Source organism: Daldinia vernicosa (genome assembly GCF_022497035.1).
Source record: "Daldinia vernicosa strain CBS 139.73 unplaced genomic scaffold F5Y00scaffold_15, whole genome shotgun sequence".
Taxonomy (NCBI): domain Eukaryota; kingdom Fungi; phylum Ascomycota; class Sordariomycetes; order Xylariales; family Hypoxylaceae; genus Daldinia; species Daldinia vernicosa.
In genome coordinates, this window is record NW_025953931.1 from 393696 (window position 1) to 420298 (window position 26603).

A 26603-nucleotide genomic window follows, 5' to 3' on the forward strand; every position below is an offset into this window, starting at 1 on the left:
TCGCTTATGTGGGTTGCCCCCATCATGTACGTGGCCGAGTAGGACTTAAGAGGAATATCCCAGCTAGTCTTATATGGTATTACTAGGATCTTACTCCCCGTTGTTTTTTTGAGACTATCAATGAATTTGCGGAGTATTCAGATGTCCTAACCTAGGATATGACCTGGACATCCAGTCTCAACTCCAATGAGTAACACGAATACGATTTCTCCATCCTACGCGAATACGCTAACGCCCAGGTATTATTCAGGGTTATTATTCAGGGTCTCGTGAGGGGTAGTCAAGAAAGGTGGCTAGAACATCGTCAAGTTATCCATTGGCCCACCTTTGCTTCTTATGTCCCATAGGTTAAATATTATGCGTCCAAACGCGGGCTACCGCGTCTGTTGCTGCTAGTGTACGGGTTAAAGATTGGTCGCTTCCTTGCATGGACTGATATAGCTACAATAAGTTGATCAGCCAATCGGAATACGGAGTACGTTAAGCTCAACTTTCCTAGTTACATTAGAAATAGTAGAGCTAGGATGATGTACATAAAATAAGCTACGTGGGCGAGCTCGTCGTTCCATTGCATTCAGGTTCGCCTATTTTCATCAAGAAGTCTCCTCTGGCGAGACATAATAAGGCACACTGGTATACCCATTACTTAAGACATCTTTTACAATGGAGGAATTTGCTCGCATTCAAGAGAAATACAGCGCGGAAGCCCAAAAGCGTATCCGACCTGAAGGCGCTGCTCAATTTCAGACACTGGCACAGAGCGACTCCGATCAGTTGCGTCACCTCGCTGACGATTTCTGGGCTGATCATGCGGCATTGGACGCGCTGCCATTACCCCTTCAGCCTGGCGACTCTCCTAAGTTTCTCATAGCAGGAGCAGGTATAGGCGGTATCGGGGCTGCTGTCCGACTTATCGAGGCCGGCTTCTCGGCGGACCAGATTCGAATTATAGAGACAGCTGGCGGCGTCGGCGGAACGTGGTATTGGAATAGGTATCCGGGTCTACATTGCGATGTCGAATCTTATGTTTACCTGCCACTGTTGGAGGAGACGGGATTCGTACCCTCTCAGAAATACTCTTCCGGAATTGAGATCAGGAACTATCTGCAGCAGGTTGTGAAGAGGTGGAATCTCGAGGATAAAATTCTGTTTAGGTCTAAACTCGACAAGATTGAATGGGATGATAGTGCTCGCTTGTGGAATTGTGACATCACTACTGGAAGGGGACCAAGGGGTGACGAAAAGACAACTTTCAAAGCGAAGGCGGAATTTGTTTGGGTAACTGCTGGGTTACTGAGCAAGCCCCAGGTACCGAAGCTCTCCGGAGTCGGGATCGAGGGGTTTAAGGGCGATGTTTTCCACACAGCGCGGTGGAACTACGACGTTACCGGTGGTACACAGCAGGAAGTCTTCCCGGACTTATCAAAGTTGAAGAATAAAAGGGTAGGTGTTGTTGGAACCGGCGCGACAGCGATTCAAGTCGTACCATGCTTGGCCGAACATGCGAAGGAGTTATATGTATTCCAGCGTACTCCCGCCGCGGTTTACGGTCGTGGTCAGAAACCGACTGATCCGGAGGAATGGAAGAAGATCGCTGGCCAGCCCGGTTGGCACGAGGCTCGCCGGCAGAATTTAGCAGCGAATATATCTAACTGCGCCCCTCCTGGTACCCCGGACTTGGTCGACGATGAGTGGTCTCGGCAGGTTGCTTACGCGAGCCTAATTGGCGATCCGGAGTTTGCGTTTGTATCGCCGGAGAGGATACCCGAGGTTATTGGTCAATTTCTAGCTCGAGACGCGCCCAATGCAGCACGACTACGAGCACGGATCGCCGAGATCGTTAAGGACAAAGAGACAGCTGAGAAGCTTACGCCCTGGTACCCAGTCTGGTGCAAGCGGCCTACTTTCAGCGATACGTACCTGCAGTCCTTTAATAAGCCTAATGTTCACTTGGTCGACACGGACGGCAAGGGAGTCGACAGCGTAACGCCGGAGGGCCTCGTCGCTAACGGCCAAGACATCCCCCTTGATGTCATCGTGTTTAGCACGGGGTATCGCGGACCAAGTGCAGACGGAGCAGACCCATCGATTCGCGCCGGCGTCGAAGTGCACGGCCGTGGTGGAAAGACCATAGCAGAGTCTTGGGCGGATAAAGGTATTGCCACTCTTCACGGCTACGCAAACCACGGCTTCCCAAATCTGTTCTGGCTTTCCCCCCTCCAGTCCGGTGTTAGCGTTAACCACTCGCATGTGCTCGATGTGCAGTGCAAGCTCATCGCATACGTAGCGGCGGCGGCTCACCAGAAGGCAGGCGGTCTGACCAAGAGTGGAGTTACGGTGGAGGTCGAAGAGGCCGCGCAGGAGGCCTGGAGCATGAAGATCATGCAGGGGGCGGCTCGGTTCGCGACCGTGACGGTCTGCACGCCGAGCTATATCAACAACGAAGGGAAGGCGGTCGATCCGACGGCTAGCCCCGAGGAGCAGATGAAGCGGGCGCGAGCGTCGCCCTACAGTGCGGGTCTTGTTGAGTATATCCGGGAGTTGCAAGAATGGCGCGATGAAGGCAACCTGAGGGGTATCGAAGTCACCGCCTCGTAAGAATAATACGATTCAGAAGATCGTGAAGTAGGGGTGTTTTACTACAGTATGTGGCGCTTGTTTGGGGTATGAATTAGCACAGCGCTACCTAGCGTATACTTGTTAGCTATATCAATAAGGAAACCTACAGCAGGAGATTCTGCTGTAGGTGAGCGAGCCTGATCGAGGAACTAGATAAAGTCCGTTGCAACTGATCTTCACTATCGTATATTGATAGGTGAACATTTGAGAAAGCTTTCTTCAACGCTAAGACACTCATTAGTTATTAACTAGGGTCATAAAATAGGAGCATGGGAGCATAGGTGATTGTCCTAAACCGCACGAGAAGTGCAATTTCACTATCTTAACGCATCCCCAGACATCCCCTTAGGTATTTTTACACCTAAGGCCGGTTCTAAGCATCGATACGATCTACTAATCTTCATACGCCTCCTCGTACTCCTCTTGGTACTCCTCCCGGGCCTCTTCGAGCTCTTCGAAATCGCTACTGCTGGCGTCGGAATCTTGCGCCTTGGCAAGGGCTTCCTCGTAATCTTCACGAGCAGAACGTACAGACTCTCGGTCGCTGGAATCCACATACTCACCCTCTGCATTGTACGCTGGTTCATAGACTGGCTCGTAAACAGGGGCGGGAGGTGGAGCTGCGTAGACCGGAGCCGGGGCTATAGCCGGTGCGGCTTGATGATGTTCATCATCTGAGTCGTCTATACGGATGTTAGTATGATAATTCACATAAGAAGCTAGTGTGTAGCTGAAAGGCACTATGATCAGGGGGGCTTACCGAGAGCGTTGGCTATCAATGCACCGCCGATAGCACCTACAGCTAGACCTCCGGCAGCACCCATTAGGAGGCCGCTATGATCCTTTTTCTTCTTCTTCTTCTCTTCGCCTCCCTGCCTGTTGTAGTCTTCTTCTGGGCGATTCCCGTAACCTTGATCCCCGTGACTGTATCCATATCCGCTTTGTTCACCGTGGCCTCCGGAAGAGCTGTAGCCATGGGAATCTTGGGGATAGCCGTGACTCGGTGCGCCATAACCTGGTGCGTCATGAGATGAATAGTTAGATTCGCCGTGTGATCCATATCCTCTGTCTCCTCCAGTTTGACCACCTCCAGCGTGATAACCTGGTGCTTCCCATTGCGAACGGCCGGTTGCCTGCTCGTAGTAATACCAGCGTTGGTACTGCTGGTCAAATTGCGGTATCCAGCCGGCCGGGATTGGCGGCTTATCCGATGGCGGCGCATAAGTAGGGCCGGCACCTGGAGCAGGCGGCGGGGGGCTGCTATAATTACCAGGCGGCGGAGGGGTATTGTAATTACCAGGTGGAGGGGTGTTATAATTTCCAGGAGGGGGACTATTATAATTTCCGGGCGGAGGAGTATTATAATTGCTCCCGTACTGAGGCGGGTAGCCACCAGCACCACCGTATTGCGGATTTGGCGGGTTCGGCGGATATGGCTCTCGGCCGTGGTTGCTGCCGTATTGCTGAGAAGGAGGTGGGTAATTTTGATGGCCTAAAATGACGGTCAATATTACTCGATTTTAATCTACCTAAGGATGAATATAGACGACGGGCTAGGTAAGTGAAGAATGAGTGATAAAAAAACTAAAAACATATACTTACTTGGATATCCTTCCCGTTCCCGCGGCTTTTCGGAGCCGCCGAGGTTTAGCTCGTCGAGCTTACTGGTCAACTTGTTAAAGAAAGACATTGTGTCAATATTAATATTTTTGCTTTTGTTGCTGGGTTTATCTTCGACCTCGGTAGGAAGATGGAGGTAGATATAGTCTACTTTTAGGTTGATTATGTGAGAGACAATTAGGAACAACTGTATGCAGTTCAACCAATCGCATTCGTGCCGTGATATGTATGTCTAGATATATTTGGAACTGATCAGATGGCGCACTTTACACAGAGGTCCGTGACGGAGATGACTGGGTTTTAACCCTTGTTTGGGTGAAACTTGCAGCACTTTACAGGTACACGGATAATGAGTTAACGGTGTTTTCAGATAGTAAAAAACTCATGTAAGTGATTCAAGGGGGCTAAGAACCCCTGCTGCGGCTGCTCCCGGTTGGTAAACTGTCTGATTCGGTGTGCTATGCGTGTGAATAGGAGGCCTAACAATTAGGTGCCTTAGGTACATGTAGGTGCCTATAATTTAGTGTTGAAAATGGTTAGCCGCATAGACGCCGCGGCGGGCGGCCTCCTTTTTGCCCCTCCATAGCCCCTCCTTAGATACCCCGCCAAGACTATAGTCTCCCTTTTCGTGTTACCACCCCATCATCAGCGTGTATCATCGCTGCCGTGTTACCCGTCAGCCCTATGTAAATCCATAAGTCAACTGATTACGCGGTTATCAGTTATCGAGTTATCGAGACCCTTAACTCCTTCTCCTGTTTGATCATTTCTCAGCCCCAAATCTCACATCCCACACCTCCCAGACCAACACGAATCATAGAATAGATATTGACTTCCAAGATTGTTCCTCTTCAAAAGAGTAGTAAACACATCACCATCCCTTAACCTATTCTAATTATTGCTCTATCTTCGACCACCTCGTAAAATGTCCGGTTGGGGTCACGACCAAAATTACGGTGGTGGTGGAGGAGGAGGATATAACCAACCTCCTCCTCATCAAGGTTACAATCAGCCTCATCAGGGATATAATCAACCACCCCAAGGATACCATCAACCACCTCAAGGATATAATCAGTATGGTCCCCCTTCTGGTCCTCCTTCCGGTCATAACCAATATGGGGCTCCTCCCGGTCCGCCTCCCCAGCAACATGGCTACAACCAATATGCCCCTCCGTCTGGCCCTCCGCCTCCTCAGCAGCACGGGTATAATCAACATTCTTCTTCGAATTACCCGCCTCCTTCGCACAACCAAGGATCTAACCGCTACCCGCCGCCTTCCTATCCACCACCACATGGGTTAGATCCGTATGGATATCCCACTAATCCCGGTGGCCCTCCCGTTCAAGGTTACGGGGGCCAGCACCGAGCCGGCCCTCCTCCGCCAAGTGCCCCACAGCAATTCGGTCACGGTGCACCTGATGGGTATACTTTCCAGTATTCCAACTGTACCGGTAAACGTAAGGCATTGTTGATTGGCATCAACTATTTTGGCCAGAAGGGTGAACTCCGTGGTTGCATCAACGATACCAAGAACTTGTCCCAGTTTCTTATGGAGCGCTACAATTATAAGAGAGAGGACATGATAATTCTGACCGACGATCAGCAAGACCCCATCATGGTGCCGACCAAGGCCAACATACTTCGAGCTATGGAATGGCTTGTTTCTGGTGCTCGTCCTAATGACGCATTATTCTTGCATTACTCAGGTCATGGCGGACAGACAAAAGACGAAGGTAAGATAGTCTTAAAGAAACTCCAAACATGAGTTAATTGCTCATTTCCAATCGCAGATGGGGACGAGGAAGACGGCTATGACGAGGTTATTTACCCTGTCGACTACGAAACCGCCGGCCATATTGTTGATGATCAACTTCATCACGTAGTCGTTAAGCCTCTCCAAGCAGGTGTGAGGTTAACGGCAATCTTTGACTCATGTCACTCCGGTTCGGTTCTAGATTTACCATACATCTACTCGACCAAGGGTGTTCTAAAGGAGCCGAACCTTGCAGCCGAAGCTGGACAAGGGCTGCTTAAGGCGTTTTCTTCCTACGCTCAGGGTGATGCGGTAGGAGCTGCCAGCGCCATCTTTGGTTTTGCCAAGACTGCGTTCAGAGGAGATGATGGGTATAAAAAGACTATCGAAACTAAGGTAAGGAACACCCAAAGACTATGATCTTCTGAATAAAGCCAGAGAAGCCAGTACTAATTATCGAGTTTATAGACCTCGCCCGCGGATGTTATCATGTGGTCCGGCAGCAAGGATGACCAGACATCGTAAGTCACTGTACAGTAGAATTCTAAGAATAACATAGGTGGTTAACAGCAATATAGTGCGGACGCGACCATTGCATCTCAGGCAACCGGGGCAATGTCTTATGCTTTTATCACAGCTCTTAAGCAAGACCCTAAGCAGAGCTACGTCGAACTACTCAACAGTATTCGTGACGTGCTGGAAACTAAATATTCCCAAAAGCCACAGTTGTCTTGCAGCCACCCTCTCGGTGAGTTCCTCGAACACCATGAATCAAATTATTTACTGACTTTTACAGATACAAGTATCCTATTCGTCATGTGAGCTACTAGAAATAGGATATGTGCTAGACGAGGTCGGCTTGATGTTGATGATGGGAAATATATCTCCTATACTACGTCACTTTTTTAAGTTAGCAGAGCACACAAGCGGAGCGTATAAGCGGGAATTTGGTAGTAAAGCATCCGAAAAGGAGACTAAGATGCGTAGTATAGTGTGATTTATAAAACCACCTAAGTCACATACCATATAGGGGTTACCTGGAATCATTTTGCACGGACATTTTTAAACTACTTCTAAATGGGTCATAACTCATCAAGCTCAAGTGCGGGCAGGATTATCTCAATTATTAGATCCTTCTATCGTGACTAAGGCTTAATTACGTGTATATAGCCATCATGAAGAAAGCCGAAAGTCCCTAATCCAACACTAAAAACGATCGACGGGGGGCACGGATGCAGCCTCTACTAAAATACCACTAAAAAGTCCTGGAGGATCTCTTCCACGATCGTGATAACCTCTTCCAACCTACGAAGAGTAGTATGTATCGGTACCTCAGGGCACAAGATCTTATAAATGTTGAACGAGATCAAATCTATTATATTCTTCATTACTCTATCTTTCAGTATGTAGTTCAAGCCTTATACATAGGTACCTACCTTGGTCCTTGAAGTTACTGACCTCGGACTTTTCAAGATTCGGGAACCGAAAATACAGACAACACCGACTGCAACTCAAGTAAAGTATCTCAGCTAAAGGGCATCTTCGGGATCCGGAGTGGGGGGCGTATCCGAATTGAGATAGCTGTTCCTACTCACAATGACACATTCTGATTCATACATATTCATGCGTAGACCTACAGGCTAATATGGAGATCAAAGGCAAGGATTACCCATGCGACCCATGGCTAGAACCCCATAGGGACAGTCCTACATATGTAAACGCGCGACTTATACGTAGGCCGCTCGAATATATAATCCTTTAGAAAGATTATTCCCCTACGTTCTTCTCCTAGTCTTTCGGTGTGTGTCTCTTCTATATATAGGTACTCATACATATCTTCGCATAATCGGAATCGTTTTGTTTGGGGTTAGATTTTAGCTACAGTCTACCCATTATGACTGACGGAAATATCGAGACTACCTTCCAAGCATCCATCGATGCCGGCAAGATCCATGGTGCTATAATATGCGCTACCGATGCCGAAGGCCACTTCACCTTCGAAAAGACAATAGGAGAGCGTACATTGCTATCTGGCGAGAAGCGACCTCACAAGCTTGACGACGTGTTATTCCTCGCCTCAGCCAGTAAGCTGCTTACTTCCATCGCCGCTTTGCAGTGTGTCGAGGATGGGCTCCTATCACTTACCGGTGACCTTTCACCCGTCGCGCCCGATCTTGCCGCAAAACGGGTCCTCACCGGGTTCTCTGAAGATGGCGAAACGCCTCTGCTTGAACCACAGACCCGCCCTATCACACTTGAGATGTTACTAACCCACAGCTCCGGTCTCGTCTACCATTTCCTCAATCCCCTCATCGCTCGCTGGCGCGAGAAATCCCGCGCGGAGACCAAAGTTTCCGACGAAGGCGGCAAGAAGACGGTCGAAGAGCTATTCGATTACCCATTAGGCTTCCAACCTGGTTCCGGCTGGTTATACGGGCCGGGGCTCGACTGGGCTGGTCGCATTGTGGAGCGTGTGACTGGCAAGACGCTACTTGAACGTATGCAGGAGCGCATATTTAGCCCACTCGGGATTTCAGACGCCCAGTTCTACCCAGTGACTCGAGAGGACCTACGTGCACGCCTTGTCGATTTAAATCCCGATGACCCAGAGGCTCTTGGTCGCGCCGTGCTAGGCGGCGGCGGCGATATGAACAAGAGCGCCAAGGGCGACTTTGGAGGTCACGGTTTATTCATGACAGCTCCAGACTACGTCAAAGTACTTCACTCGCTATTAGCTAATGACGGGAAGATCCTTAAACCAGAGACAGTTAACGACATGTTTGAACACCATCTTAGCCCGGAAGCTACCGAAAGCCATCGAGCGGCACTAGTCAGCCCCATGGGCGTTTTCTTTCGCGTCGGCACCGCAGTCGATGCAGTGTCGGGACACGGGCTGGGCGGTCTGCTCACATTGCAAGACGTCGACGGTTGGTATGGCGACCATACCCTCACCTGGGGAGGCGGTTTGACCTTTGCCTGGTTCATTGATCGTAAGAACAACCTGTGCGGTGTCGGCGCTATCCAGGGTACGGTTACCGTAGATGCTGATGCTGTCGAATCGCTTAAGCAAACTTTCCGCCATGATATCTACCGCAAACGCGCCGCTTGGAAGAAGGAGCAGGCATCGTGATATAAATACTCCATCCTTTCTCTCGATCGGTGTATAATCAAGTCTTATATATTTAATTAGTACTGCCACAATTCTTTCAACCAATCAGATACTTAGAATCGCCCCGCAGTTTGCGACTTTTCCTTTTGCCATTCTATCGCATAACGTCTGCAAGAGGTGCAAATGGTATAGAAAGGTCATGCAAAACGAGCTCTATCTAACGATACCAATTATTAAAACTTTTACATTATGTTGAAATAGATCAATTGATTTTACAAAAAATTCATCGGACGTGCGCTGAGATGTGGCTAGCCAATCAGAGGCCAGACTTAAGCTGTGGCGTCAGTTTTGCGCATAATCGCCGGCCCCCCTCCTCCTCCTCCCCTTTCCCCCGTCCGCGTTTGAGCGGACGGGCAACGCCGCTAGTACCTAGATATCCTGTCAAATGCGTTTAATGTATGTAGCGTATTGTCCAACACCTCTCACTTGATTTAAAGATATATCATCAGGGCTTACAGACGTAGGCCCTAGACATGACGATATCCAAAGAAATCGATGCAAAGCTCACGATGTTTACCTGTCTACAGTGAGACGCAAATTACCTGCTCAGCTCGTAGCCAAAGTTTTCCGGTAAGAAAGGGGTATGTATGATCTTACTCTTCAACTTCCCAGAGACACGCACTGTCGGAGCCCATAACTCAGAAGCCTTATGGAAGCTAGCGCCATCCTCCTTTATTTATCCTCCAGCACAAATGGCATATACTTGGACATATGTCGCACAATATGTATAAGGCGTAATTGCTTGTTAGCGAATTACGGCGTCGTTTTTTCGCTTCGACAACATATCCACAGCATCTTCTTCCGCACTGCTAAAGGCGCTTACGTCTTTGCCCTTTAGGATATTCTCTCCGTTGGGGGGTTGTGACATTAACGAATGCAGCAGGGCCGTGGCAAACTGTGGCCGTGACCTTACCTTTAGCCTAGAACTTATTCATAAGGGCGATCGAGTCCTTGTCTGTCGCGAGGTCAAAAATAGGGGCGTATCCACCTGGGTAGAAGATAGCATCGAACTCGTCAGCACGGCCTAGGAAGTCTAAGATCTTAGCAGTGTTTTCCCAGAGAGCCTTTTTGTCGTTGTAGAGCTCGGTTGAAGATCGGCCGTCTTGGATCCACGTGTCAGGATTCTAGATGAGACATCTAGAACAAACATGTATATATACGAGCTTTAGGCTCGTGAGATAAGTTAGAGTTCCTCGCGGAACAACGAACTTGTTTCCATGTTGTTTGAGTTTACCTCGTGACACCATGGTTATAATGAGTTTGGGTCTAGGGGCGCGACGCCGCCTTTTGGTGAGGATTTCGTATGGGTGGGCAAACTCAAACTGGTTTCAAAATTGTCAACTCAGGTTCAACACTATGAGACGAATGTCGCCTAGTTAGCTGTATGTCTAGAGTAAAGTAGCACACTAAGTACCACCCGGTCTTCTGAATCGGCTTTCCGGCAGAGCCCAGGATTTCTCCATAGGAGGTTAAGACATCAAGGATTTTCGGTGCCATGGTAGGTCGAATTATATAGGATTGAGTGTTGTATTGATAGAGCTGGGAGATAGGTGTCTTGTGATTTAAGTCTGATATATGTCTCGTATAGCTCTTACAATTAAGACCCAATGTAAAGGTTTAGGGCTTTTATAGACGCTGTTATTCTCTAATAAATATGGATACGATTAATCATGATTCAGCACAAGTACAGCTACCCGGCTCTTGCACGGCGTGTCCTACATCTCCTGAGCCTGTTATCGTTGTATATAGTATGAATTTGGTTACTTTGACATCAGAGGTTCTAATGTTTCGATCTCGAGCCGGAGAAGAAATTACGCGTGCCTACATGGAAAGAGGAAACACATCCAATAGCTAATCGAGCTACTGATATCATGTTTTAGTCACTTTTACATGCTTACAGGTCCCTTGACGTCTTTACATGCATTATGAAGCTATCTACAAGTGCTACGCCGGATATATCTTGATCGTTCAAGTCGTCGGAAATATGTTATAAACAACTGTATCCCATTCCCTTCTGGCGTTATTGTGCACACGAATCCGTAATGAGTTACCTACTCGTATATTCTGTCGAATGGAGAGGCTAATAGGAATATACGATACTAGCTCCTGTCTTGATTAGGCGTACTCCTTACCTAGGTGGCCGTGAGATACAGTCTCAGGTGAGAATTGTCCGCCATAAAAAAGGGAAGAAAAAAAAATCTCCCCGTCAACTGCAACAAAGTTAATACCTTGAAAGTATATAACTAGTAGTAGAAAAAAGGAAAACTTAAACTATAATACGCTTCGGAGCAAATGGGGAACAATAAGAGGTACAGCAACGTTAGTCATCGATGTTGTAGATTTCAAATAAAGAAAGTACCTCTTAAAGTCACTTAATTTTCCTTTAATAAACTTATTAATATATTTGCATTGAGTCCATATGTCTAAGTCTTCTTAATTTCATTGTTGTTTACCTAAGGCATTCGTGGATTCGCCCTCGAGCAGCTCACCTGATTTCTCTGCATGCATGTACACATGTATCCAAGTGCACGTTGGCAGATTGGTAAATGGCGATTGGGGCCTTAGCGGAGTCTTGGGTAGCTTTGGGCGCCAATGGGCACGACTTAGCGGCCTATAGTCCACTAAAGTAGCCCCCCGTCACCCCTCGTCACCCCTCGTGGCCCCTCGTGGCCCCTCGCATCTCCTCGCTAACTTTACAGCCAGCCAAAGAAATCGTTGGAGGTGGGTGTAATGTATCTAGGTACCCAGTACCTGAGATATCCATGTGGATGTTACCCCTCCCCCCTCCCCCTCCATCCTTCCCGATTTGTGTGCCTCGAACTCTCCTCGAACGCTCCGCCGGTATCACCCGGCGGGTCTCGTCTCCAATGCGTTGTCATCATCGTTATCATCATCATCAACATCAAACACCATCCCTTTCTACTCTTGCATTTATTAACTACATTATCTTTCTTCGCTCGTGACAACTATTTCAACAACGCTTCTTCCTCAGTTTGGTATCGCTCATTTGCGACACTGCTAACTCTTAAAACTAAGCTCACATCAGTAAGCTATTGTATTGCGACGCCACCCACTCCAACTCCAATTTCCACCATTGATATTATTGATCCATCTTTCTGCCTCGACTCATCTCTCTTTTTCCCCTATTCTTCTACATACGGTATCAGACCTCTTTCAGGGGTTTAGTTTCATTGACATTGGCCGCTTGTCCACCGCTCGTTGAGCATCAAAGCAAAGGTCCTGAAACAAAACCAAAAGGACTTTGTTGTCCATCTTCGAAGTGATTGTTTTGAACCTTATTAATGCCCAAGATCTTCTACCGTCACTCAGTATTTAGTTATAGTCAATATAAGATAGAATTCTCGCAGTTGTTACTTTACCACAAACGCTTCTCTATTTTCCTCCATCCTCTATCCTTCATATTCTGACCGACACCATCATCTCTTCGGATACAGCTTTTTTACTTGCATTTTACAACCAGCGGCAACTTCGGTATATCAACTATCAACTTCAACAACTTTCTAGGCGCGGTGAATATATACCCTCGGTCTTGAAGTTATCAAACATCTCTAACCCTATACTTACAGAAAATGACTTACTCGCAACCAAACATGCAAACTGGCGATGACCTCGCTGCGCTGTTCTCTCGTAACCTAACATTACAACCTCAACCAAATCAGGCTCCCCAAGAAACACCGAGAGTGCAAGAGCCAGAAATAACATATTCCATCTCCCAACACTACCACCATTCCGCACATATCGCCCACCAAGACGACTCACAAGCGGAACTCCAGAGGCGATCATCAGAGCCGCCACAAACACAGCAGTTTTCTGCAGAGTCCATTCTAAACCCATATGGTATCGACCATACTGCGCTTTCTGCGGCGCAGATACAGCTTTTCAAGACAGCTGAGGATAGCCAAAAGTTGCGTTTGATCGAGCTATGGCGAATCTGCCCTCCTACTGGTTCCCACGAGAACCCCGCCGTTGCTTGGACTAGCACGACGGTCGAACAAGAACAGCTCCTTGCTCAATTTCGCTATGAGAGAAGAATGGCCGAAGAGGAGCAGAAGAATACCATGATGTCCCTGGATGGTACGCCCCTGACGCCAGTGCAGACCGGAGACGGACGATGGGTCGCCACATGCGACGTGGAACCCTACATGATGTCCGGCTACGAAGCTTTAGCTCGACGCGAATATGAAGAGTCCGCAAGGCAACAATACGCAGAGGCTATGGAAAGGCCTAAAGACGTTTACAGCCATTTTGGTACCGCTATTGGTGGCCCCAACTACCGTCCAGCGACTGACCCGGTCTACGATAACGACTGGATGAGAAAGCAGCAATCCATGGAGAATCAATACGGGGTTTTTCAACAGATGGATGATATGCACCTATAGTGCTATTTTGAATGTATATATCCCTCGTCAGGTTAGCACAGGACAGATCAGCATAGTTTACTTTGACTAGGTAGATACCAAGCAGGGAGACTGGTGGATATCGTACGTGGGAGGCAAAGGGGATATTACGGTCTCGCAGAGAATTGCACGTGGGCGAGGATATCCAGATTGGACTGCACATATTTCAATTCATGTCAAGGGACGGAGTTGAGGATATCTCCCCTTTCATAGCCTTTATACCTCTTTCCTGTCCCCTCCTTTGCATAGTGTATGGCTAACCATTCTTGACTTCCAGAGTCACTCGGAAAGCTCAACTTGCTACCTATTCAAGGTATGTGTGTATCCCGCCCCAAAACCATTGCACACATGTATATCTATCTATACGTTCTCTTTCTTCTTGCTCTGGTAGATCCCCTTCCTCTCTCATTGTGCTTTCGGGGCACTCAAACTCGGTAAACACAACGACCCGCTAGCCCCTATTTCTTTGCTTGGCATTATTGGTTGCTTATTGTTTCATACCATCATCCGGTGTAGAGCCTCTATATAGATAGTTTGAATGGAAATGAAACTACTTTTATCCCTATTGCTATGTTCCGGATTGATCGGTGGATATTGTGTCAAAGTAGAATCTGCATTAAATGCATGCTAAGGATCAAGTACCAATATCATATTTTAAATCGATCCCGAAGTAGTGACAACTTAACCTTAGAGGTATCTAGTAATGATATATTTCCTAGTTTTGAGATATGATTTATCGTACCTGAATGAGAAATTCCTCATTTTCTTAAAAACCCCGAGCATGATAAGCATTTAAAAACGTTTTGAAGACCGAACGTTTAGACCGTGAATGTATTAACTATACACATTACGTGCTAGGAGTGGAATAACTGTCGCTGTCTATCACCGGACTGGAAAATCTCGAGCACATGGTTCTCTAAATTGAATAGATTCACTTTTATGATCCGCTACACAGGTTACTGCATACACCAGAGTGTCGCGAGGACACCTTTATATATACGTCCACCCTGTCATACGCGTAAAAGCATCCAAGACTCCTCAGCCCCATCCGCCGATCCGCCCCGGCTTCTCAAGTCCCGTCTCTAGCGTTTCTTGTTCCTCTTCTTGGCCTTGTTGCTCTGCTGCGCTTGGCTGCTCGTCACTTTCGGCTTATTGGGTAGGTCCTCGACGCTAGTCCCTAGGAGCTCGAAGTCTTCGGCCGAATCCGTCGAGGGCGTTCGCTGCGCTTGGTCGGATGAGGAGTCGTCTGCGAGATCGTCGGCGCCTTGCCTCTCGTCATCCTCGTCAACTTGGTCGTGCGAGTCGTCGGTGGGCTTGCGGGAGCCGAAGACTCGGCCTAGGGTGGCTGAGTAGACCCAGACAGGGAGCTTGACGAGTGCGGTATCCTTGATTGTAGGCTGGGGAAATTCGCTGAGCTGTTGTATGTGGGTTAGTTATCGGGTTTGAGAAAGATAAATTGATTTAGGTAGACTTACGTCGAGAAGGAATTCCTCCACATTGCCGTCTGCATCCTCTTGCTCGAGGTACACGTCGCCAAGCGAATCAACAACAAGTACTTTACCATTCTCAGCCACGACACGCTTTTTAGGACCCGTCGGGCCGGTTCCCTGAGTTTGCGGTACAGGTGTTGCGCTGCCACTTGCTTGCTGCCCGGGACGTCCTCTACCGCGCGGCTGGCGTTTTCCTCCCTTGGCCGATTCCTTGCGTTGGTCCCGCTCCTGAAGTCGCCGCTGCTTGCGGTTCATCGCCATCAGGGGCTGTTGGTCGTCGTCTGCTGGGGGTGGAGTAGCAGCGGCGGGTGTGTCGACACCCGGGATTTCGAGGTTGTCACCCCAAGCGGCCTGTCTCGCGAAGTTGATATACCGTTCGACGAACTCACGTTGCCGTTTCCAGCTCATATATAGGGCTATGTAGTGGAAGCCACCGCCGCCCACGAGCAGGCACCCAAATAACACGGTGCCCAGCCCCGGCCGGTAACGACTGTAGTAGTATTCGGTGCCCTTCCATACGGGGAACCCGTTGGACATGAAATGATCATAACGAGCACGACCAGAGCCTCGGAGAATGTTGGCGATGATGGACAGACGGGCTTGACGATCGCCGGCGGCTTTAATAGCGGCCTTGATTTCGGATTGTGTAGGCTGTTTCGTAACATGGACACCGGGTTTCTTCCCCTTGCCCTTCGACTTCGCCTGCTTAGCACGCTCGGCCGACAGCTGCTGCTTGACTTTATCTGGATGTAGAGCACGGGACTTCTTGCGGTAGGCCTTGTTGATCTCGTCTTGGGTAGCGCGCGGTGAGACGCCGAGGAAGTCGTAGAAGGTGACATTGGCGCCCTCGTACTGGGAGATCTCGTCGCGCAGGCGGAAGATCTCGCGATCTTCTTTCGTCCATGCTGCAGTCAACGGGGTAAGGAGGGTCAGGAGGCCCACGGAAAGGATAGAGAACCTCATCGTCGCATATAAATTCAGATCGGAGACTGGCCCCGGATAGGCCTAGAAGAGGTCGATGGGTGAAGTTGAAATGAATAATAATTTAACTACTAATTAACTACCAGGTAGCTTTAGATGCCGGATGGTTACGGCTTGCCACAGGATGTGGTTTGGCGCATCAATTACGTCGTTCGTGATACGCGAACTGGGAGTTTGCTGGGTTAACTTTTTGTAAATGTTATTTGGTGGATTTTATATTATTAGGTATTTCGTTTTTAAGACCCATGTCAATTGCAAGGTGTCGACAATGCGGTGGGGGCCAAAAATGAATGCATTTAATAGTGATATTATGTAATGTCACTTTCATAATGCCGTGACGTATTCAAAGCTTAATAGATGTAATTAACCGCAGCACCCTAACCTTACTAATAACAGGTTAGGTACGTACTACAGAATCCGTACTCTCTCCTTACAACTTTCAACAAAGGAATAGAACTTCACAGCACTATTATTGTGATTAAAAACATTACTATATGGAAGTCGGCTTGATATTTTGTTTCTTTTTTCTCGACTAAATCTTTCTCGGAATTACGTCAATATCATACTGGACGATTCGTGATTTATGCGGAATATTCCGTACTGGCATGTCAAATCGTAACCCCTTTATCAATCGACAGCAACCTCTCACTCTTAAATACACTGCATTACCCATTCCTATCAAACTACAAGTAAACTAGACGGTGAGTATTCGATATAGATAGGAAATATGTAAATAGATTTCTTACTGCCCCTCGCTAATCCAGGAGCGAGGTCGTCATCTCTCCATGTGGTCTCCGCGTTACTTTCTTAGGATTTGGGGCCATCTCCAATCGGCAAGCTGCCATCATGTATGGAATACCTAGTTCTATTTGGGCCTATTGAAGACCGTGTCTGTAAGCCCTTCCGAGGTCAGAGAAACTATTGGCACGGCATCATAACCAGGAACGACACCAACCGATCTAGAAGGGCCGTCGACGACCTAAAATTAACTACCGAAGTGCGGGGAGAACTAATTTGGAAACGCTTGATCAATAACGGGGAAAATGCGAAGATCGTGTCGTTTTCCGCCGCGGTAGTGCTTCAACTCCATACGTGGTAAATAGCTATTATTGAAACGTTGGGGTAGCTCTCGGACCCTGGATAGAAACCGTAGCGGGTTATTAAAATGTAAGGTGGCTGTAAAGCTTTTATCTAAGCTATTCACCTCCCCCAGCTTATGCTACTAAATATCTATATTTGTCTTTCGTCTCTTATTTAGAGTCGGTAGAATCATGACGTCTGTCACAAAGATACCAGAGACGTCCCTGTGGGCGAATCGAAAGTGTTTAGCTATATGTGCTATCGTGGCCATAGCAAATATGCAATACGGACTAGACTCGGCGGCAATTGGGTCTCTACAGGCGATGCCAGGCTTCTTAGAAGTATTTGGATATAAGGATCCGAGCCAACCAGCCGGATATGCGATCGAGGCAGGCCACCCGGTTGGAATATCGTAGTTTTCATCATAATAACTAAGATATACAGGGGACTTTTCAAAGGCTCATTGGGTCACTCTTAACATTAGGCGCCTTTCTATCCTCACTTGTCGCCGGAGCGTTCGCCCATTTCTTCGGTCGAAAGGTTGCGCTCTGGCTTGCGTGCGTCTTGAACGCGATTGCATGCATTATCCAGATCTCGACTACAGATAAAGTGGCAGTTTATATCGGTCGACTTGTTCTCGGACTAGCTAATGGATTTCTGGTCACTTTCTCAAATATTTACGGTACGTACGAGTGTGTCGTCAAGAGAGACGTGAGATTTCCTTTTTGTAGCGGTTCACCCCCTTTTTCGAGATGACTAACATAATTGTAGTACGTATTAATATCCTTAATAACATTCCATATCGGTTCTCCGTTCTATATTGCACATTATATCGTTTCGGATATCTTCGTGTTTGCTTTTGCGTAGTATAGTATATTTACATTCATCAGACCGCCGAAGCAGCTCCGGCCCACCTTCGGGCTGTCATGGTGGCACTCTTCTCGGAATGGGTCAACATCGGGAGCATAATAGGGGCAGCTGTAACGAATGCTACGAAGAGCCGCTTGGATAAAGCATCTTACCAAATACCACTTGGAACTCTCTTCATCGTACCGACCTTCCTGGCCTTAGGTCTCTTCCTCGTACCCGAATCCCCTCGATATCTATTATACAAAGGAAAGACGGAGGCGGCGAGAGAGTCATTGAAGGCGCTCAGAGGGGATTCGCTAACTTCCGAAGCGTTTGAGCTCGAATGGGTCGAGATGGTTAAAGGTATTGAAGAGGAAAAGCAAGCAGCTGGAACAATTGGACCACTGGACATGTTTAAAGGTAGGGGCCCGTATTACTTCTTCCATCAGTACGTAAGAGACACTGATCGATAAAACTACAGGAACCGAACTAAGACGCACACTTCTCTGCTACGGCATCATTGCTACGCAGACAGGAGCCGGTTCATGGTTTATCATCAGCTACTCAACTTATTTTATGATTGTTGCCGGGTTATCAGTGGACGATGCCTTCAAGTTTTCAGTCATGAATACCTGCCTGGGTTTCATTGGCGTTAACTTCGGCATGTACCTGATGCGCCACGTCATGGGTAGACGAACTATTTTAATGACGGGCGCTGTAGCTCAGGGGCTTACAATGTTAGGAATGGCGGTCTCCGCAACTGTCGCCTATGGGACACTTTCTGCTCGAAACTGCGTCATTGCGTTCACCGCACTGTATCAATTCTCCTATAATGCTTTTGTTGGAGACGCAACATACCCTACGGCCACGGAGATGGTGAGCACGAGGTTAAGATCCTGGTCTGTCGGATCAGCTATCAGCTTAGGCTACTTCCTAGCATGGCTCACGGGATTTTGTTCGCCGTATTTTATCAACCCAGAGGATCTCAACTGGGTAAGTACCTGTTTCTACAGCTATGGGTTCTAGTATACCGCCTTATAGGGGTTACGCGACTAACGTAAATTGTCAGGGTGCTAAATATGCCTACATATGGGCCGGTTCAAATCTTTGTTGCTTGGTGTTCTTTTATATTTGCGTTCCGGAGACGAAAGGGAGAACACTGGAAGAAATTGATGAACTATTTGCTAACCGGGTGTCTGTTCGGAATTTCAAGAGCTTCGGGACAACCATCGTAGCCGAAGCTTTGAGGGAATTGGAAACTCGTGACCCGGGATCGGAAAAGAAGTTAGCTATTACGGAGCATATCGACAACCCGAACTATAGTACGGGATAGTGCTCACTAACCCGGATTTATCTAGGTCATGACATAGTCGGCCTGATCTATATGCGATCTCCTATACTCCGATATGTGCTATAGAAGGTAAACTTTTCCCCTCTTTTACGGGCTGATGGGTTCCCCCGACTCTCCCCGAAAGAGAAGCACCCGATACTACCTTAGGTATATGTAACATATTCCTGAATCGGCGCTAGCCACGCCGCCGTTGAAACCTGGGGGTAGATAGGTGGACTATCGAATTATTACATATGTTAGAATACTTTAGGTAATTTGGGTAACATATAGGTTACCTATGTACCCTAACACAACTCCTATTGATCTATTGTACACTTACGAGGTAGGTTAGGGAGCCGTACGTAGGTGCGTACGTACGCCTACCCGAATTCGAACCCGAATTCGAGTCGGCCTTCAATACCTAATCTACTAATTGCTCCGTGCTGACAAATGAGAGTCTTGCGTTGTGATGTCTCCTTCTACTAACTTAACTGCTTAATAATTGGACGAAGTTGGTAGCTTATAAATGAAGTGATGATTAATAAATACAAGGTGAGCGAAATAGAGGCTCTACTAAAACACCTACAAACCTCGATACTATTCCAATTTATTATTATCATTGTTATTGGAAGCAATTAAATCATTAAAAATAATCTCGTGTTCGTTTCGACTGTAGAACGGAAAAAACTCATCGGTAATATACGAATAATATAGCAACAATGGCAAAGGTTCCCGATCTCAACATACCCGCCTCGACATCTACCGTCAATGTGTCCATCTTGAATACTAGCGGTACAATCCGAGGTCTCAGCCCATCCTTCTTCTTCGGGCCCACAATTGAAGGCCATGAATATCTCGCGGGGCCTTGTTATGCCTTCTTGATCCAGCATCCGGTTTCGAAACGGACCCTTGTGTTCGACCTCGGTATCAGAAAGGACCTCGAAAATCTGCCACCAGCAACCCTAAAAACCTTCGAGTCCCAGGGGGTTAACATCATAGTACCAAAACACGTCCGAGAGATACTTGATGAGCAAGGAGTCGACACTAAAAGTATCGAAGCCGTAATTTGGTCCCATTCGCACTTCGACCACACAGGAAACCCGTCCACGTTCGAGCCAAGCACTGCTTTAATCGTCGGCCCCGGAACTAAGAAGGCCGTCTTCCCAGGATACCCGGCTAACCCGAACTCCCCGTTCCTCCTCGAGTCCGACCATGCGGGCCGCGAGGTGAAAGAGCTCGACTTTTCCAGCTCGAATATAAAGATTGGGAAGTTCTCAGCCATCGACTATTTTGGCGATGGTTCATTCTACTTCCTCGATACTCCGGGACATTGCATCGGTCACATCTGTGGCTTTGCACGCGTGACTAGCAACCCGGACAGCTTTATCCTAATGGGTGGGGACGGCGTGCACCACAACGGCGAGCTGCGACCTAATCACTGGCACCCTTTGCCGGATTCCATCTCGCCGCACCCGTTCAGCCCCGTCAGTGCAGCGCCTTGTCCCGGCGAACTATTCCATAAAGTTCTTCGTGAGGGCAAAGATGATGAGCCGTTCTACATTCCAGTGGACGGTCCGATCCACGAGGACGCGTCACTGGCGACTGAGACGATCAAGGGGTTACAAGAATTCGATGCGCATGAGGACATCTTTGTCGTCCCGGCTCACGACCAGTTCCTGCTTGGGTTAATAGACTTCTTCCCGAAGCCTGCTAACAATTTCCTGGAGAAGGATTGGGTAAAGAAGTCCAGGTGGTTATTCCTGGCGGACTTCGCTAAGGCTGTGGGACATGAGGGTAAGATAGAGAGCACCGGAGATTATACTCCGCTCCCTAAGAGTAAATAAGGAGGATTCTTGAATATCTTATGGGGCGTCATTCGAATGCTCAAAGGTATTAATAGAGTTGTTGTAACTTTATTGTTTACCACTTGTACAGATTTTACAGACATGGGGAGATAAGCTACCCCCTTTATAAAGTAGAAACCGTTCGGGATCTGAGTCACCCGTCCACCAAGGTACTCACTGTTGAAGTGAGTGGTCAAGGGACTACTTTCAGGTACAGTACATGGTATCTTGGCATGGAATGTATATATAAGAAGGACCTCCCTCCTCACTCATACAGTTGGTAGACTAAGTCAATATACAACTTCAGCTCATATACCGTATCTTTCAGCACTCACTTAGCCATACCAAATAAGCGATTTCTAATACGGAGATTTATATACGTAGGAGTGTTAAAGTTACATGTGTTGTTACATAACGGACAGCGTGTAAAAATAATCCGAAAGCCCTCCGCATAAGATATCCCCTTTAGATGCCAAGTATACCTAAGCAATGAAGTACCTAGTCATAATTCATCTAAATAATTGAATCTTAGATATTAATTGTTATAATATAAATTGACTTAGGAGTTAGTTCCCCGCCTCCCATATAATGAGATACGTGAGAAGCGTCTGTGTCCCCCTCCGTCCCCACCCCGCATTTACTTGGTGAGGCTTCAACATGAAATATATCGGCCATTTATCTCAATTCCTATACATATCAAAATAAAATCCGCGAAAGGCAAATGTGTCAAAAGACGTGAATTTTCGGTATACTAGGTAGGGACTAGACTAGAGTCGGGGGCATCTAAGGAATGTGAACTAGTCATGGAATCGGTATTTTGATTGGTCTTGTCGTAATTGTAATCAAGTCTGAGATATGGTAGGGATGGTGTATGGTGTGCCGTTGGTTTTCTGGTGTGGTTTTGGTAATAGGGTATCATCATCGGGAGACTCAACCCGATGCTGACGGTAAAGCGGTTCGGCACGTTCGGCATGTTCACGCTCATGCCTGAGATCACTCAGTGGAGCATAGTAATTCACGTACATAATAAGTAACCCGTAGCCGGGACTCGGATGCTTATGGAGTTTACACGTAGCGGACTAGGCGAATATATAAGTCTCCGCTGTGGACTAGGCGAGCATATAAGTCTCGAGAGAACCCTGAGCACGAATGGTATGTAAAGTAGGATTTTAAACATCATCTTTCTCCCCCTTAAATTATGGGGTCTCCATTCTTCCCGGTATAATACAGGTCACAGCCCTTTCGTCTGGAATGTCATAAACGCTAACATGATGGTATATATACACTCATATCTCCCAATAACTCAACTTCATAGCGTGGGAGTGAACATCAACGTATGCTCACTGATAGATCCCACCGAATCCATTCATATCGCCAACCCCATGGGACATAGACTGCTGCATATCAGGCCAGACAGCCCCATACTGATCCAAATTTGATGCAGGTCTCTCAGATTGTCCGCCCATTGCTGACGTCGCTGGATCTAGCCCTAAGTTAAACGAAGGCCCTGTCGTTATATTGCCGGTCATAGTATTGAGCATATAAGAGAAGTCCGCGCCCATTCCAGGAGCCCATTGGCCTTCGAAGTTGGCAAATCCCTTTTGGTCGTTTGAGTCTATATGGACTGGGTTTCGCGGCTCGTGCTTGCCCTGGGAAATGATACCCATTATCGCAGATTTAATGCGTTCGAACACGTCCCGGTATTTTCTAGCAGATGGGTAACGTTCCGTAACGATATACAGAAGAATCTGACAGTCGGTTAATGAGCCCTCGACACTTATGCAGTTTGGAGGAGCCAGCCATGCGCAATAGATCAAGGTTAGGCCTGTTGTATGTCAGTATGCTTACTCGCGTATGGCCAATGGGTGAATTATGCTTACCTGCTAAGAAGACGGTTTGTATCGACAAAGCCGAGAAGCCTATTGGAAAGGCGTGGTGCAACCGTCGATAATCCGTAATGATTCCTATGCAGGCATCGGCGCAAGTCTTTAAGTAGACCATGTTCACGGGGTTTCTAGCGAGCTGAGGATATAATAGGAACCGAACGCAGCGGTAATAGTGAAGCGTATATAACTCAGGGCCTTCATACGCGTCCTCTTGCCGGTGCACGTAGTGCATCGTGTCGAAAGGGATGGCAGCTTTCCACGAATTTAACCTATCAAGGAACGTATTTATAGTATCGTCAGAGACGTCGCTTGGTCGATCAACTCTGTAAATATCATGTTGGATTTCCGATTCGATTTGTTTTAGTCTTGTCCGATGGATGAAAGATGTTAGTGTATTAGGGGGGTTGACGGGGATATTGCTAACACGCGTCGCAGCTTGACGGATAACCTCATCGTTAACGGTGTCCTCGTTAATGTCAAGGGGTAATTCCGCGTCGATATCGCGGTCCGATATGCTGGGTGGGCGTCCAACAGCGATTGAAATGTCCCGATCAAGAAAATATGCCGTCCAAAATCGGCGCTTGTCCATTTCACCCTCTAGGCTGGGCTGTTGCCTTCGTTGTCGTCGATGCAATCCTAGTTCTATACACAATCTAACAGCAGCTCCGACGTATGTCCAGGCTCCAGGATCTCGGGGAGCTCTTGTGCAATATAACGCCATGAGTAATAAGTAATTAATAGTCCGAGAGTCGCGAAGACGAAGTATGGATTCCAACTCTCCAAAAGCAAGGTCATAATGGTGGTCACTGAAAAAATGGCCCATTTCACCAGCTGATTCTAGCCATCTCCCACTCACCGCATATACAAGATGTAGAATAGCTCGTTCGTATTCATCTGTGAGATTATCCCTGTTATTATGAAGTTCCACCACCTGAGTTGAATGTAGCACGGGGTATCTTGTAGCTATATGGCGGAAGTAGCCATGAAGAAGTCTCGCTGCGACCTGAGGACTTAGGAAAGGAACACCAATGATATCGCCCGCAGTTGTTGAGTAGATGGATTTTGGTGCTGGATCATTTTCAATCTGTACTATTGACCCTTCATGGGAAGCCGAGATCGAGGATTTCTGGCTATGTACAAACGAACTCAGCACCCGCCCTATGGTGATATTTGAAGATGCCCCGATATAGTGGCCAGATGCTGAAAGCGATAAGTCCCTGACAGCGAGTAGGATATCATTGGAATCGTCCTCATCATCCCGCGCGAATTGCTCAGGCACTGGCGTCGGCGCCTGGTTGTGTTGACTAACTGGTGTCACTGTGGCATTTTGAGATGACGACGTTGAGAGCCCCGAGCATCCTAGATGACCATTTTCGACATCACGGTGGCCAATCGACGTGAGATATGCTTCGAGCTCAGCGACACGATTCTCGAGGGCCCTGATATAAATCTTCTTCTCGCCCGCTGCTGGAACAACTGGGACAATATACACTAACGATGGATTAGATTGCGGATGAGCGTACGTGTAAGGTAGTAACATACCACATTTTAACGATAATCGGGCACACGAGGCACACGCCGGCCGCTGACCGTCACACTATGACGAGAGAGTGTTAGACGAGGCTTATTAAGAGAATAGGACGAAATGATACTGCAAGTTATTATGGCTTATTCTTACCTTTTGCTTCCTGGTTTTACACCTTTAGAATGAGGTAATCAGCAATCGATGGTATGCTAGAATTGTCCCCAATGTGACTCACCTTTGGCAAGCTAGGGCGACGCGCTCACGCTTAGCAGATTTACGCTGTGCCACCGACTTGTCCGGAGCCGAAGCGGTTGGCGATATGCCTCGGCCAGCGCCGCCTGTGTCCGGAGAAGACCCGCTGGGGTCGATCTGAGACATCTGCTACCGCTGGCGAGGAAAAAAAAAGAAAAATAAAAAGAGTAATGTCGTATACAGTGATTTCGGCAAAGCTTCCCTAAGAGAAACCAGTTATGATAGGGTCGGAAATAAGCGTGGCTGTATAGATGCGAAGTAGAAGCCCAGTAGCAGACATGTACGCTCGATAGTCTAGCCAGGGGTGTACAGTCACGATAAGACCGGCTTAATAGAATTCCGAGTTTAACTCGATCCGTATTCGAATTTCAATATTCCCATCAAGCCTTGGACAGTTTCTGGAATGAGGTAGGTAAATGGGAGTGGATATGTGTGCCTACGAGGAAGGTAAGTATGAAATAGCTTGGGACTGTGGAAATCCCAACACCTGCGCACGACCTCTGGGAAAGGCAGTTTCTATTCCGTCCCAATAGCTCCGGATTCCCCTTAGAGCTAGAAGTGGAAGTCAGCAAGAGTTAGTGGCTAGGGGTGACAGAAGTGGCGCATATAATTCTTGTCAGGAAAGTTACTGCAGAACTACCTACTTGTTGTAGAGACGGATCGCTAAGTCCGACAGGGGTAAATGCGAACGAATGACTCTAGACTCGAAGAAAATAATCTTTTTACGATGAATCTGACCTCGGTGAGTGAAGAAATTTAGATGTTCCAGTAATTGTTAATTGATGATAGGAGGAATGGTCGTCCGTTATGTCGGAGACTTGTCGTATCATCCCCTTCATGATATGTCTTAGGTATGACTATGGGACTTATTCGTTGTCACCTGAAGCGACAGCATCAACCCATTAAGCAAGTCTTTGAAACAACTATATTGTTGTGATGTTGATTTGTATAGATATGAGAAGAGTAGTGAGAGTTCGTGACCAAAGGGTCGGGGAATGTTGAGTTGTAAGTGGGCAGATAGAGATCAATGCTACTCAATGATGAGCCGTGCACAAAATACTGGACCCCGGATTTGATAAATTCCCCCTGTAGCAGGGGGAGTATTCGAATGACTAAAAAATTAAGCTGTTTTCAATGTACCTACCTGGTATGCCAATCCAAATCCAAAATCCTAGCAGCCCTACTTTACTTTACTTTACATGGGGGATTGTACCTTCGCTAATGTAGTCTACCCGAGCTGCTCGTAAAGCTATGAATAGGTATCATTATTGGCGGTGTATTTACTGGTTAGAAGTAGTAATATCACCAAGGTAAGTAGGTAGGTAGAGAAAGACACGTGTTAGACGAATCCAAAGCCGGCTCATCTCGTTTAAATCCGGGGACTAGAATCATATGTAATTCCGGTAACGTCGTAGGTTTCCCCGCAAGCAACTTGCATGATATAAGTTATAACACACATACCTACCTACATGTATTGGACGTCCATTATGTGCGACATGAGCACGATGACTGCATGGCATTAGTCTCTATGCATACGCGTGTTTCGTAATATCGAGCCAAGCATCCGTCAAGTGCTTAAGCCACTGACCTGTCATTGGCCTTGGTAAGGAGATATGATAGGATGTGTATCGTAACAGAGCAATACAGGCGTGCTCTTATTACATTCCTCTACTTCTCGCTTGCCGCAGATTCTTACTGGCTCTTCGACATTATAAGATATATATTATTCTCGGAACTAGTTGCCTGTTGTATTGTATTTACATACCTGGCATGTCTTGTAATTACCC

At 47.4% G+C, this 26603-nt stretch overlaps 9 protein-coding genes across 9 annotated transcripts; 6 read left to right on the plus strand and 3 right to left on the minus strand.

Moving 5' to 3' along the window:
* The first annotated feature begins 395 nt into the window (after positions 1–395).
* Positions 396–2822, plus strand: F5Y00DRAFT_36798 (FAD/NAD(P)-binding domain-containing protein). Its single transcript, XM_048013558.1, has one exon. It carries the CDS (start codon positions 664–666, stop codon positions 2596–2598), a length of 1935 nt encoding a protein of 644 aa, XP_047866293.1. The 5' UTR covers positions 396–663; the 3' UTR covers positions 2599–2822.
* Position 2823: 1 nt separating this feature from the next.
* F5Y00DRAFT_36797 (uncharacterized protein) lies at positions 2824–4588 on the minus strand. The gene is made up of 3 exons (XM_048013557.1): positions 4222–4588; positions 3380–4111; positions 2824–3302 (listed from the first exon to the last, which is right to left on the minus strand). Exons 1-3 carry the CDS (start codon positions 4307–4309, stop codon positions 3013–3015), a joined length of 1110 nt encoding a protein of 369 aa, XP_047866294.1. The 5' UTR covers positions 4310–4588; the 3' UTR covers positions 2824–3012.
* Positions 4589–4885: 297 nt separating this feature from the next.
* On the plus strand, positions 4886–7025 carry F5Y00DRAFT_36807 (caspase domain-containing protein). The gene is made up of 5 exons (XM_048013559.1): positions 4886–5972; positions 6030–6388; positions 6461–6513; positions 6571–6740; positions 6789–7025. The coding sequence occupies exons 1-5, from the start codon at positions 5165–5167 to the stop codon at positions 6812–6814; spliced, it is 1416 nt and encodes a 471-aa protein (XP_047866295.1). The 5' UTR covers positions 4886–5164; the 3' UTR covers positions 6815–7025.
* A 761-nt stretch (positions 7026–7786) lies between these two features.
* On the plus strand, positions 7787–9188 carry F5Y00DRAFT_233168 (putative transesterase). The gene has a single exon (XM_048007272.1). The coding sequence runs from the start codon at positions 7887–7889 to the stop codon at positions 9120–9122; it is 1236 nt and encodes a 411-aa protein (XP_047866296.1). The 5' UTR covers positions 7787–7886; the 3' UTR covers positions 9123–9188.
* A 3330-nt stretch (positions 9189–12518) lies between these two features.
* F5Y00DRAFT_36857 (uncharacterized protein) lies at positions 12519–13818 on the plus strand. Its single transcript, XM_048013560.1, has 2 exons — positions 12519–12686; positions 12749–13818. Exon 2 carries the CDS (start codon positions 12752–12754, stop codon positions 13559–13561), a length of 810 nt encoding a protein of 269 aa, XP_047866297.1. The 5' UTR covers positions 12519–12686; positions 12749–12751; the 3' UTR covers positions 13562–13818.
* Positions 13819–14380: 562 nt separating this feature from the next.
* Positions 14381–16247, minus strand: F5Y00DRAFT_233173 (uncharacterized protein). Its single transcript, XM_048007273.1, has 2 exons — positions 15055–16247; positions 14381–14994 (listed from the first exon to the last, which is right to left on the minus strand). The coding sequence occupies exons 1-2, from the start codon at positions 16030–16032 to the stop codon at positions 14662–14664; spliced, it is 1311 nt and encodes a 436-aa protein (XP_047866298.1). The 5' UTR covers positions 16033–16247; the 3' UTR covers positions 14381–14661.
* Positions 16248–17321: 1074 nt separating this feature from the next.
* Positions 17322–19542, plus strand: F5Y00DRAFT_268500 (general substrate transporter; the record flags this gene model as incomplete). Its single annotated transcript, XM_048012264.1, has 5 exons — positions 17322–17531; positions 17575–17841; positions 18021–18399; positions 18461–18972; positions 19049–19542. The coding sequence occupies 5 exons, from the start codon at positions 17322–17324 to the stop codon at positions 19310–19312; spliced, it is 1632 nt and encodes a 543-aa protein (XP_047866299.1). The 3' UTR covers positions 19313–19542.
* Positions 19543–19848: 306 nt separating this feature from the next.
* F5Y00DRAFT_36874 (beta-lactamase-like protein) lies at positions 19849–21468 on the plus strand. Its single transcript, XM_048013561.1, has one exon. It carries the CDS (start codon positions 20029–20031, stop codon positions 21151–21153), a length of 1125 nt encoding a protein of 374 aa, XP_047866300.1. The 5' UTR covers positions 19849–20028; the 3' UTR covers positions 21154–21468.
* Positions 21469–22493: 1025 nt separating this feature from the next.
* F5Y00DRAFT_260670 (fungal-specific transcription factor domain-containing protein) lies at positions 22494–24942 on the minus strand (the record flags this gene model as incomplete). Its single annotated transcript, XM_048011052.1, has 5 exons — positions 22494–22978; positions 23034–24530; positions 24582–24636; positions 24718–24739; positions 24800–24942. The coding sequence occupies 5 exons, from the start codon at positions 24940–24942 to the stop codon at positions 22494–22496; spliced, it is 2202 nt and encodes a 733-aa protein (XP_047866301.1).
* Between the last annotated feature and the right edge of the window lie 1661 nt (positions 24943–26603).

Bases quoted from the DNA above. Each gene is read 5' to 3' on its own strand.
- F5Y00DRAFT_233168 (XM_048007272.1), top strand. From the start codon at position 7,887: ATGACTGACGGAAATATCGAGACTACCTTCCAAGCATCCATCGATGCC.
- F5Y00DRAFT_36798 (XM_048013558.1), top strand. From the start codon at position 664: ATGGAGGAATTTGCTCGCATTCAAGAGAAATACAGCGCGGAAGCCCAA.
- F5Y00DRAFT_36874 (XM_048013561.1), top strand. From the start codon at position 20,029: ATGGCAAAGGTTCCCGATCTCAACATACCCGCCTCGACATCTACCGTC.
- F5Y00DRAFT_36797 (XM_048013557.1), bottom strand. From the start codon at position 4,309: ATGTCTTTCTTTAACAAGTTGACCAGTAAGCTCGACGAGCTAAACCTC. The intron at 4,112-4,221 runs GTAAGTATATGT...CCGTCATTTTAG, and splicing joins GGAACGGGAAGGATATCCAA to GCCATCAAAATTACCCACCT. The intron at 3,303-3,379 runs GTAAGCCCCCCT...ACATCCGTATAG, and splicing joins ATTGATAGCCAACGCTCTCG to ACGACTCAGATGATGAACAT.
- F5Y00DRAFT_36857 (XM_048013560.1), top strand. From the start codon at position 12,752: ATGACTTACTCGCAACCAAACATGCAAACTGGCGATGACCTCGCTGCG.
- F5Y00DRAFT_233173 (XM_048007273.1), bottom strand. From the start codon at position 16,032: ATGAGGTTCTCTATCCTTTCCGTGGGCCTCCTGACCCTCCTTACCCCG. The intron at 14,995-15,054 runs GTAAGTCTACCT...CACATACAACAG, and splicing joins TGGAGGAATTCCTTCTCGAC to CTCAGCGAATTTCCCCAGCC.
- F5Y00DRAFT_36807 (XM_048013559.1), top strand. From the start codon at position 5,165: ATGTCCGGTTGGGGTCACGACCAAAATTACGGTGGTGGTGGAGGAGGA. The intron at 5,973-6,029 runs GTAAGATAGTCT...TTCCAATCGCAG, and splicing joins CGGACAGACAAAAGACGAAG to ATGGGGACGAGGAAGACGGC. The intron at 6,741-6,788 runs GTGAGTTCCTCG...TGACTTTTACAG, and splicing joins GTCTTGCAGCCACCCTCTCG to ATACAAGTATCCTATTCGTC.